General features: G+C 45.0%; 1 protein-coding gene across 1 annotated transcript in view; it reads right to left on the bottom strand.

Annotated features, from left to right (window-relative positions):
• The window catches only part of WDFY2 (WD repeat and FYVE domain containing 2), a 63535-nt gene extending 56827 nt beyond the window's left edge, over positions 1 to 6708 (bottom strand). The window contains exon 1 of the mRNA XM_060786867.2: positions 6475 to 6708. Within this exon, the coding sequence (XP_060642850.2) occupies positions 6475 to 6614 (140 nt within the window). The 5' untranslated portion in view covers positions 6615 to 6708. The remainder of the gene's footprint in view (positions 1 to 6474) is intronic.
• Positions 6709 to 11915: the final 5207 nt, after the last annotated feature.

The raw sequence follows: 11915 nt of genomic DNA on the forward strand, positions 1-11915 counted from the left end.
TGTTTGCTCCACCACAGGCAGGCATCCCAGGGTTCCAAAGTGCTTACAGAAAATGAATGGTAAGGCCCATAAAAATTCAGCTAAGGAAAAGGTTTTTCCCTGACATTAAGTCCAGTCATGTCCGACTCTGGGGGATGGTGCTCGTCTCCATTTCTAAGCCGAAGAGCCGGTGTTGGTTGTAGACACCTCCAAGGCCATGTGGCCAGCATAACTGCACGGCGCACCGTTACCTTCCCGTTGGAGCGGTACCTATTGATCTATTCTCACAGCTACACATTTGTAATCTCTGCTGAAAGCTACCAACACCTTGGTCTGAAATAAATCCTAGCCAGCATGACACTTTTTGCTATTCACAGCACATGCACCCCAGCTAAACTAACAGATTAAACAGATCCGTTTTCGACTGTGGCGAATACTAGTCGAGGTAATTGGTTGAAGTAAGGCCAATCACTGGCATGAAACATCTGTTTGTTCCCTTCCCCAAGGAGGAATTATATTTTAATGCCTTATCTTGCACACATTTTGGGAAGGTAATTAATAGCTACATTGGGGGGAAGTAATTAAGAGTTGAGTTCTTCCACTGAGAATACTGCAATGCTCACCAAAAGAGAGCCAGTGCAGCCTGGATAACGTTCAGCAAATGACAGTTATTGATTAGAGGGCTTTCTAGTTATTAACTGTAACTCAGTATATACACAGCATAGAAAGAATGTGATAACAGCACATTATATGCCTTTAAATGTATATTTATTGGTATGTGTGACCTTAATGTGTTTTAATCTTTGTTCTATGTCTTTTAATATACAGTATGTTGTATCCCACCTCGAACCATCAGGACAGAAAGGCAGTGAATAAAATTATTACTATTATTAAATAGTTTTACTCTATTGCAGTCGTTCCTAATCCTGGGTCCTCAGATTTTGGACTTCCATCACTTTCAACCAGCACAGCCTTTGAGCAGGTAATGTGGGGTATGTAGTCAAACAAGCCCTGTGAATCCAGCGCTGGTAATTATAGTACTTTGAAGCGAATGAATATCCCAAATGTGAACTACAATGCTTTCGGAATTCTGTGCAAAGGAAAGAAATGATGGTGTTATGGGTTGCTGTGAGTTTCCCAGGCTGTATGGACATGTTCCTGAAGCACTGTCTCCTGACTTTTCTCCTGATCTATGGCAGACATCCTCAAACGTTGTGACGTCTGACAACCTCTGTGGATGCCTGACATAGATGTGGGTGAGACATCAGGAGAGAATGCTTCTGGAACATGGCCATACAGCCCGGAAAACTCACAGCAACCCAGTGATTCTGGCTATGAAAGCCTTCTACAACGTGATGGTATTATGACTGGGACTAAAAGACTCACACAAGAAAGGAGGATTTGAGTCCCCGCAGGGGTGAGAAAAGCGGTTTATAAATACTGTAAATAAATAAATAATAATCGATATTTGTAGGGCAGATCTAGAACTGGGACCCCCGGTGGTACAGTGGGTTAAACTGCTGAGCTGCTGAACTCGCTGACCGAAAGGTCAGTGGTTTGAATCTGAGGAGTGGGGTAAGCTCCCGCTGTTAGCCTCAACTTCTGCCAACCTAGCAGTTCGAAAACATGCAAATGTGAGTAGATCAATAGGTACCGCTTCAGCAGGAACATAATGGCGTTCCATGCAGTTATTCTGGCAACATGAACTTGGAGGTGTCTATGTACAACGCCGGCTCTTCAGCTTAGAAATTGAGATGAGCAACACCCCTTAGAGTCAGACACACCTAGACTTAATGTCAAGGGAAATCTTTACCTTTACTCAGATCAAGGACTAAAGAAATCCCTGAGGCAAGGTGGTAAATGGATATATGCATGGTACACAATGGACAAAGGCTGCAGATACACTGCAGAATTATAGCAGTTTGACACCACATTACCTCCCATGGCTCAATGCTATGGAATTCTGAGATCTGTAGTTATTATGGTACCATAAGGGAGCTTTGGTACCATAATAAACTACAAATTATGTGATCCCATTGGATGGGGCCATGGTAGTTAAAGTGGTGTCGAACTGCTATAATTGTGGATGGTTTATAAGAAAAAGGAATCTGGATGAGTGCTCGAGAACCGAAGGAAGAAAGGTTTAGTTCAAAAAGAGGCAATGAAGATAGCCAAAACAGCACAGAAGCTGCATTGTTGCATGTACTAAATGACATTTTGAACAGTTGCACCCAAGTTTCTCCTTAGTTCACAAATAAAATGTTCCCTTGTCAGCAAATTAAAAATCAGAGCTTTGCAGAGACCATTAGTTTGGCACAGAGTTGCAAAAGGAAGGCTAACTGGGCAAAATCTCAAACAGGACCCAGGGATAAAAGGAACTGGGCATTATTAACTAGTTATGTAACAAAATTGTGGGGATACTATTTGAGGAAACAATGGAAAACATGAAGCAATGGCCTAATTAGCATTAAAAGTGAGCATGTGACATTAAAATTTGGCTTAAGATTCATTTGCAGCATAGAATTAATGCAGTTTGACTCCACTTTAATTGCCACGGTTCAATGATATGGAATCATGGGGTTTTTAGCTTTGCAAGGCCTTTTGCCGAAGAGTGCTTGGTGCTTTGTCAAACTACAACTCCCAGGGTTCCATTGCATTGAGCTATGGCAATTAAAGTGGGGGGGGGGGGTTGTGTCAGGAGCAACTTGAGAAACTGCAAGTCGCTTCTGGTGTGAGAGAATTGGCCTTCTGCAAGGACGTTGCCCAGGGGACGCCCAGACGTTTTACCATCCGGTGGGAGGCTTCTCTCATGTCCCCACATGAGGAGCTGGAACTGACAGATAGGAGCTCACCCCGCTCCCCAGATTCCAAACGTCAACCTTTCGATCAGCAGTTCTGCCAGCACAAGGGTTTAACCCATTGAACCTACTTAGTTGAAGTGGGGTTGATCTGCATTAATTTTGCAGTGTAGATGCACCCATGGGCTACTTATTTGTAAAACGAATACATCTTTGGAAGAGAACTGAGCACACAAATGGCAGAACAAAGGGAATGCTTGTTTCCTAAACATTTCCTTTCTCCCAAGCAACTTCCCCTTTTCTTGTGGGGTCTCAGACTTGCTTCCTCACTTTCTTCTACACCCACCATTACAAAAAACAGAGAGATGACATGGAGAAACCAAAGTGGAATTAAGTAGCTCTCTATGATGTTTATGTATGTGTGTCCAGGGTGAACCCATGCATTTTATAGGATTTTCTTAGGCAAGGAATACTCAGAAGTGTTTTGCCATTTCCTTCCTATGACATACAGCCTACAGTACCTAGCATTCGATTCTGGTCTCCCATCCAAGTACCAGCCAGGGCTGGCACTGCTTAACATTCAAGACAGGATCTAGTCCCTTCATTCCTTGCCTTAAAACAGTACTTATCAAGTCAGTTCCTCCACATACCTTTTTCCCATCCTAACAGCCGATAAGGCAGGGAAGATTACCTACTGAGCAGCTTTGAGTGTCACCGCAATACAGTTATAGTTTCATATGACATTATTATAGTAGTACTTTCATTCCACTTTATCTAGCGTCGGATCTTGGAATTTGTAGCTTTGTCAAAAGCACCAGTGCTCTTATGGCTGAGGATGTTGAACACCCCTCCAAATCCCAGGAATCCAAAGGATGGACGCACAGAGTTAAAGTGGAATCATAGCATTTTAAATGAGTCACATAAACGAGGCCCCAGGAAAGCAAACCAACAAAAATAAGGCAAAAGTGGTGGTGAAATATCACAGATGGACTAAGACCAGTCGGCCACTTCTCTACCTGCTGTGTGAAGGTAAAAAAAATTCAAAATAACAAGTATCAAATATCATTCCTCCCCTTGACCTGGCATAGCACTGCACAGAAAACATCAAACTTCAGATGTTTCCAGGCTTTCAGGTTGAACAACCTCACATTTGACCCTAGGAAAGGTGCCCATCTCTGCTCCAACCAAAACATTTTCTTTGTGTCTCGTTTTTTAGGCCTGTTCCTGGGGTTATTTGGGGCGCTGATTTAGAAAATTGCACTGGATACACCACATCAACTTTCGTTTTTTAGATATGGTCATCATAGGTGAAACATTTTGTGTGTATCAGGAGCGACTTGAGAAACTGCAAGTCGCTTCTAGTGTGAGATAATTGGCTCTCTGGAAGGACGTTGCCCAGGGGACGCCTGGATGTTTTACCATCTGGTATGAGGCTTCTCTCATGTCCCCACATGAGAAGCTGGACCTGACAGATGGGAGCTCACTCTGCTCCCCAGATTCAAACCACCGACCTTTCGGTCAGCACTCCTGGCAGCACAAGGGTTTAACCCATTGCACCACCAGCGGCAACAAAAGATGAAGATTGGTATATGGCATATGTTCTGTATCTCAAAAACTAGAGCTGTTGGGAGAAAGTGGTACCTTTTTTGCATCGCACCATCTCTATGGAAAACTTTAATTGCAATAGCAATAAAAAGAACTGGCCAGGTTGGGGGGGGGGGGGTAATGCTGCAAGATGGGACTAGAAGAAATTACTTTATCCCTAAGTTACTCACATGGGACTGCAGCGGGACTGTGGCGCAGCTGGCTGGGAGTCAGCTGCATTAAGATCATACTGACCCAAAGGTCATGAGTTCAAAGCCAGCCCGGGTTGGAGTGAGCTTCCATCCAATTTGTCTAGCTTGCTGCTGACCTTTGCAGCCCAAAAACAGTTGCATCTGTCAAGTAGGAAATTTAAGTACCGTGTATGTGGGGAGGCTAATTTAACTAATTTATGACACCATAAAAATCTCCAGCAAGCATGCAAAGGATGAGGAAGTACTTCATTGTCACTAATGGACGGTGAAGTGACAGCTCCCCTGGTGGCCAGAATACCCTCATGAAAAAACTGGAATGTTAAATAGCCTCTGCGTGTCTGTCTATATATGTTGTGTGTCTATGGCATTGAATGTTTGCCATGTATATATACATTGTAATCCACCCTGAGTCCCCTGCGATGTGAGAAGGGACCACCAAACACCGCAGCATTGCCCAAACACGAATCAAGGAAAATGAAAGGCAGTGCAGACTAACTCAACCAGAGAAGTCAGCCACAGCAGAGTATCTGATGAACCAACCTGGACACAGCATTTTATTTGAAAACACAGAAATGCTGGATCACTCTCACAACCACCACGTCAGATTACACAGAGAAGTCATTGAAATCCATAAGCATGTGAACAATTTCAACAGAAAGGAGGAAACCATGGAAATGAACAAAATCTGACCACCAGTATTAAAAAAACTCAAAAATCAGGACAGTGAATAAAAAGCAACACTCAAAAAAATAGGGGGATTCCAGGCATGAAACAATGAGGGCCAGCTAACACAAAGGATTCCCCCATTGAGCAACTAGCCAGGCATTGAGCTACAAGGCTATTCGATGCTAATCAAGGTGGCCAATTGCAACATGCATGCTTGCCTGAAACAGGCAAGAGTTCTTTCTCCCACCCTGGACATTCCAGATATATAAACCCTACTTGCCCAGTTTCAAACAAACCTCACAACCTCTGAGGATGCCTGCATCTAAAATCAGGTCAGTAAATAAAGAACAACACTCAGAAAACAAGGGAATTACAGACAGGGAACAATTAGGCCAGCTAACACCTTCCAACAAAGGATTCCCCCAGGCAAGAAGCAGCCAGGCTTTGAAGCTGCAAGGTCATTCAGTGTTAATTTCAATGGCCAATTGCAACATTCACACTTAACTCCAACAGACAAGAGTTCTTTCACCCACCCTGGGCATTATTCCACAGATATATAAGCTTCACTTGCCTAGTTTCCAACAGACCTCACAACCTCTGAGGATGCCTGCCATAGATGTGGGCGAAACGTCAGGAGAGAATACTTCTGGAACATGGCCAGACAAGCCTGGAAAACTCACAGCAATCTGCTTATTATTATTCTTACCACAAGAGATGATTCTACTCTAAAGGGTTTCTGACTCTTCTCTGAAAAGTCATGCTTTTCTTAAAAGTTAGGGTCGCCAAAAGGTGTTTTCCCAGAAGGTGATGAATGCCATTTTCCAAAAGCGATTGATGCAGTCTGACACCACTTGAACTGCCCTGGTGTCCTGGGATTTGTAGTTTTGCAAGGTCTAGAGCCTCCTCTGCCCAAGAGAGTTGGGGCCTCCCCAAAGGACAACTCCCAGGGCTCTGCTGCATTTGAGCCATGGGCAGGCTGAACTAGGGAGAGGAGGATGAAGACCTTGGGAAACTACAACTCCCAAGATGCCATAGGTCAGGCAGGGGGCCAGGGCAGCAGTTCAAGCCGAGCCAGGGCTGCCTGAATGCTCCAGGGCAGGGCGAACACACCCACCTCCCCAGCCCCACCTCCTGGAAGCGAAGAGGGGGCGAACTAGTGCTCCCAGGGGTTGCAGCTGCAATTGCCTTGCAAAGCCCCGGCCCCGCCCTTTCGCTCCGTTCCAGCTCCTGCTCACCTGTCCTCGGAGACGCTGAGGATGCCCTCCTCCTTGGGCACGATCGCGGCCATGGTCACGGCGTCCTGGGAGCCCTCCACTTGGCCCAGGAGGAGCGGGCGCCGGGTCAGGGGCGCGCCCGGAGGGGCATCCGCGGCCATCGGGACAGCCCCACTCCCACCGCTGCTGCTCCTGCTGCCTTCACAACCAGAATCCCACGACAGCCAAGCTGGCCCGGCGCGCCTGCGCACTACGGGGAAGGCCGGAAGCAAGGGAGGCGGGGAGGGCAAAGAGGATGCGGGGATGCGGCCTCCATCGTTCACCCACGCGACTTCCGGATCCCGAGTGCCGCCCTCTCGACCCATGCAGGGACCCAATCGTGAAGGGAGCTCATGCACAAGACAGATCGAAGAATGTCCCATATTTCATCTTGGGACACAGAAGGAATGTCATTTGCCAGCCATGGAACCCTGGGAATTGCAGTTCGGTGAGGCACCAGCTCTCTTTGCCAGATAAGGCTTTGTCAAACTATAACTCCCAGGACTCCATAGCCTGAGCTATGGCAGTTCAGGGGTGTCATGCAATGGACCGTGATTTTTACATCTGTCGTCTTCTCTGCTGAAGAGTGATGGTGTCTCGCCAAACTACAAATCCCAGACCCAGACTACAAATCCCAGGACCCAGACTACAAATCCCAGGACCCAGTCTACAAATCCCAGGACTGTTTGGGCCTCCCCAAACTACAAATCCCAGGAGTGTTTGGGCCTCCCCAAACTACAAATCCCAGGACCCTGACTACAAATCCCAGGACTGTTTGGGCCTCCCCAAACTACAAATCCCAGGACCCTGACTACAAATCCCAGGAGTGTTTGGGCCTCCCCAAACTACAAATCCCAGGAGTGTTTGGGCCTCCCCAAACTACAAATCCCAGGACCCTGACTACAAATCCCAGGACTGTTTGGGCCTCCCCAAACTACAAATCCCAGGACCCAGGCTACAAATTCCAGGACTGTTTGGGCCTCCCCAAACTACAAATCCCAGGACTTCATAGCCTGAGGCATGCCAGTTTAAGAGGTGTCAGACTTCAGCTATGCTATGGTCCCATGGTTTTGACAACTTCTGTCATCTTCTCTGCTAAAGAGATAGGGTGCTTCCCCAGACTACAAATCCCAGGACTGTTTTTGCAACAGCTGTAGTCTTATCTGCTAAAGAGTGGTGGTGCCTTCCCAAACTACAAATCCCAGGACTTCAAAACCTGAGACATGGCAGTTCGAGAGGTGTCAAACTTCAGCCATGCTATGGTCCCATGGTTTTGACAACTTTTGTAGTTTTCTCTGCTAAAGAGAGAGGGTGCCTCCCCAGACTACAAATCCCAGGACTGTTTTTGCAACAGCTGTAGTCTTATCTGCTAAAGAGTGATGGGGCCTCCCCAAACTACAAATCCCAGGATTCCAAAGTCTGAGCCATGGCAGTTCAAGGATGTCAAAATTCAGTCATACTGTAGGCCCATGGTTTTGACAACATCTGTAGTCTTCCCTGCTAAAGGGTGTTGGTGCCTCCCCAAATTACATATCCCATGACTTCATGGCTTGAGCTATGGCAGTTCAAGAGGTGTCAAATCTCAATCATGCTATGGGCTTTTTACAACATCCGTAGTTTTCTCTGCTAAAGAGTGATGGCACCTCTTCAAACTATGCATCCCAGGACTCTATAGCATGAGCCATGACAGTTCAAGGGGTGTCAAACTTCAGTCATGCTATGATCCTGTGGTTTTGACAACATATGTAGTCTTCTCTGCTACAGAGTGATGGTGCCTTCCCAAACTGCAAATCCCAGGATTCCGTAGAACTGAGACATGGCAGTTCAAGGGGTGTCAGATTGAATTCTGGGACTTGTAGTTTGGGGAGGCACCAGCACTCTGGCGGAGAAGGCTACAGATCTTGTAAAGAACATGGGTCCACAGCATGATTGCAAAAAGGCAACAGACCTTGTAAAACTACAACTCCTAAGACCTCATAGCATTTAGCTCTGGCAAATAAAGTGGTATCATGCTATGTTAATTATTATACAGTGGAGATGCACACTAGATGTGTTTTCGATTTCGGATTTTTTTTTTTAAGAATGCATGGATTTGCATAAGTGTATATAATGAGATACTTTGGAGATGGGATTCCATATACTAAATTCATGTATGTTTCATTTATATCTTTTAACCTGAAGGTCATTTTATACAGTACTTTTAAAATGATTTTCTCATAAAACGAAGACTTGTGTGCATTGAACTGCCATAAGGCGAAGGTGTCAATGCCTGGACAATTTTGGATTTTGAAGTTTTTTAGAATTCCGGACCCAATTATTTCAGCATTGGACTATGACTCTGGAGACCAGGGTTCAAATCCCCACTCTGTCTTGGACATACAATGGATGGCCTTGAGTGAGTCACACACTCTCATCCCCCTGGATTCTTGCCACCTTTTTCCCACCCTGATGTACTGCAATATCCAGGGAAATATTTAGATTCCCTTAGGGTCCTTCCACACAGCCCTATATCCCAGAATATCAAGGCAGAAAACTCCACAATATCTGCTTTGAACTGGGTTATCTGAGTCTACACTACCATAACTTCCAATTCAAAACAGAAAATGTGGGATTTTATTCAGCTGTGTGGAAGGAGCCTCAGATTGATGTTTGGCACTCCATGTTTCCTCCCCTGTAGCAGCTGGTGGCTCCCATATTAATGGGGCAGTGGCCTTGAAGGAGGTGTCCAAGGTGCTGAACTCAAGTCTAAAGTCCAACCATGACCTTGGATAGCTCCCCAAAAGGTGATCCAAATCTGGGATGGCTTCATTGTTCTCTCTCACAAGATAGAAATCACTCTGTCTATGCAGTTCAACACCACTTGAACTGTCAAGGCTCAATGCTATGAAATCATGGAAGTTGTAGTTTTACAAGGTCTCTCACTTTGGGTTGCTGTAGGTTTTTTCGGGCTATATGGCCATGGTCTAGAGGCATTTTCTCCTGATGTTTCGCCTGCATCTATGGCAAGCATCCTCAGAGGTAGTGAGGTGAGGTGAGGATGCTTGCCATAGATGCAGGCAAAACGTCAGGAGAAAATACCTCTAGACCATGGCCATATAGCCCAAAAAAACCTACAACAACCCAGTGATTCCAGCCATGAAAGACTTCGACAATACATTGTCTCTCACTTTTTTCCCAAAGAGTGTTGAAGCCTCTCCAAACTACAAATCCGAGGATTCCCTAACATTGAGCCTCGGAACTTCAACTGGTGTCAAATTGTGTTAATTCTACAGTATAGATGCACCTTGTAATTCTTGTGTTTCCTTTCCTCAACTGCACTGTACTTCTTGACATTTTTAATCAGCCTTACCTGACTCTGGGATGGAAGATAGCATGGGTTTGTGCCATCATAAGGCAGGGTTGGCAAAAGTGCAGAGTTTGAGGGTCATTGGTCCAATTGTGGTGGGCACACTCCCCTTTTTCATTTTTAAAATTTCCCCTCTCTCCATACATAGATAGAACCATCCAGTCCAACCTCCTGCCAAGAAGCAGGAAAATTGTATTCAAACCACCCTCGACAGATGGCCATCCAGCCTCTGTTTAAAAGCCTCCAAAGAAGGAGCCTCCATCACACTCCGGGGCAGGGAGTTCTACTGCTGAACAGCACTGGAAGAGCACATACCCTTTTGATGTTCCTCAAGGAGAATGCTGCCATATTTTTGTTTGGTTTCTCTGACTATTTTAATGCTAGAATAACCTTTTTTCAATAGAAAGTGATCCAGAAGTGATGTGGTCAAATTGCCCCCCACCTCAACCCTTAGGAGCATTTGGGGACAAAATAAAGTCCATAACCAGTCTGCGATGCTGTAGACTTCCTGCAGGCTGCATTCTCCCAAACCCTGGTGTAGAGCATTCATATTAATCCTGAACAAAGTTCAGGAGCAATTTTCCCAGGCCTGTGCCAGCCTCTGCCAAGAAATTCCCCTTTACATTCTTTTGTATTTCAGAACAGAAGGCATAAGGGTACACATTCCTAAAAAAGAAGAATTGTGCCCCCTAGAGGCATGATTCTTCTATTCTCAAAAATAACACATTAAAACTGGATATGGGAGAACTGCACAATTCCGATGCCTGGTTTTTACAATAAGTAGTGCTGGGGTGGATGTGGAGTGATTGAGACTATATAATAACTAATACAGAGATTGAGTCGGAATATCTATGAGGATTGGCTGACAGGAGTAAATTCGGCTTGAAATACTATGGCATGAGTGGGTAAAAAAGAAACAGAGAGGCAGCTTGAGACACCACTTTAACTGCCATGGCTCAATGCTGGGAGTTATAGTTTGGTGAGGCACCAACACTTCTTGGCAGTGAAGGCTAAATACCTTGTCAATCTGCAATTCCCATGATTCCATTGCACTGAGCCATGGCAGCTAAAATGTTGTCAAACTGCATTAATTCTACAGAGTACATGCAACCTTTGTGTGAGTGGAAGGAAAATCATCTTAAAAGGGAGAAAATCTAAAGAACACCACGTAGCAAAATTTGGTACATAAATCTATATTCAAATGTTTGTGCTTTTATATTATTTTTAGCCCAATATTTATGGGCTAGAGAGTGGGGAGGGTCAGATATAACTATATAATATACCGTGCCAGTAAATAATAAATTATTCATAGTTTTCTTTGATAAAGCAAGACTAAGTCTTGCTCGGCTGCTGTAAGGAATACCGGTAAATCAGCATAGCCATACACACACACACACACACACACACATATATACACACTCACACACACACATATCCAAAAAAGCAAACCTTGATTTTGCTATGTTATATAAGGAACACCATTTTACTACACCATTGTATATAATGAGTCTAGGGCATCCATGAGTCTAGGAGCCCCCGGTGGTGCAGTGGGTAAAACCCCTGTGCCGGCAGGACTGAAGACCAACAGGTCGCAGGTTCAAACCCGGGGAGAGGTGGATGAGCTCCCTCTATCAGCTCCAGCTCCTCATGCGGGGACATGAGAGAAGCCTCCCACAAGGATGATAAAAACATCAAATCATCTGGGCGTCCCCTGGTCAATGTCCTTGCAGACGGCCAATTCTCTCACACCAGGAGCGACTTGCAGTTTCTCAAGTCACTCCTGACACGACAAAAAAAAAGGGGGCATCCATGGATTTCAATATCCACCATGGGCCCTGGAAATAAATCCAAATGGATACCGAAGGTCCACTGTACCTTTAATGATCTGTGTAAAGATCTTGAGTGTGGTGTAAACTTAAAGACAAGAACATGTGAAGGTATTTGGCCCAAGATGATGAACTGAAATCCAGAAGCTTTTTTGGTTTCCACAAAAAAAAGGAATTTTATTCATATTATTTTATTAATTAAGGAAGGACCACAAGGAGGAAAAGATAGCATGCCTTTCGATTGGTTTTGC

The sequence above is a fragment of the Anolis sagrei genome, chromosome 1 (assembly GCF_037176765.1).
Source record: "Anolis sagrei isolate rAnoSag1 chromosome 1, rAnoSag1.mat, whole genome shotgun sequence".
Lineage (NCBI taxonomy): Eukaryota > Metazoa > Chordata > Lepidosauria > Squamata > Dactyloidae > Anolis > Anolis sagrei.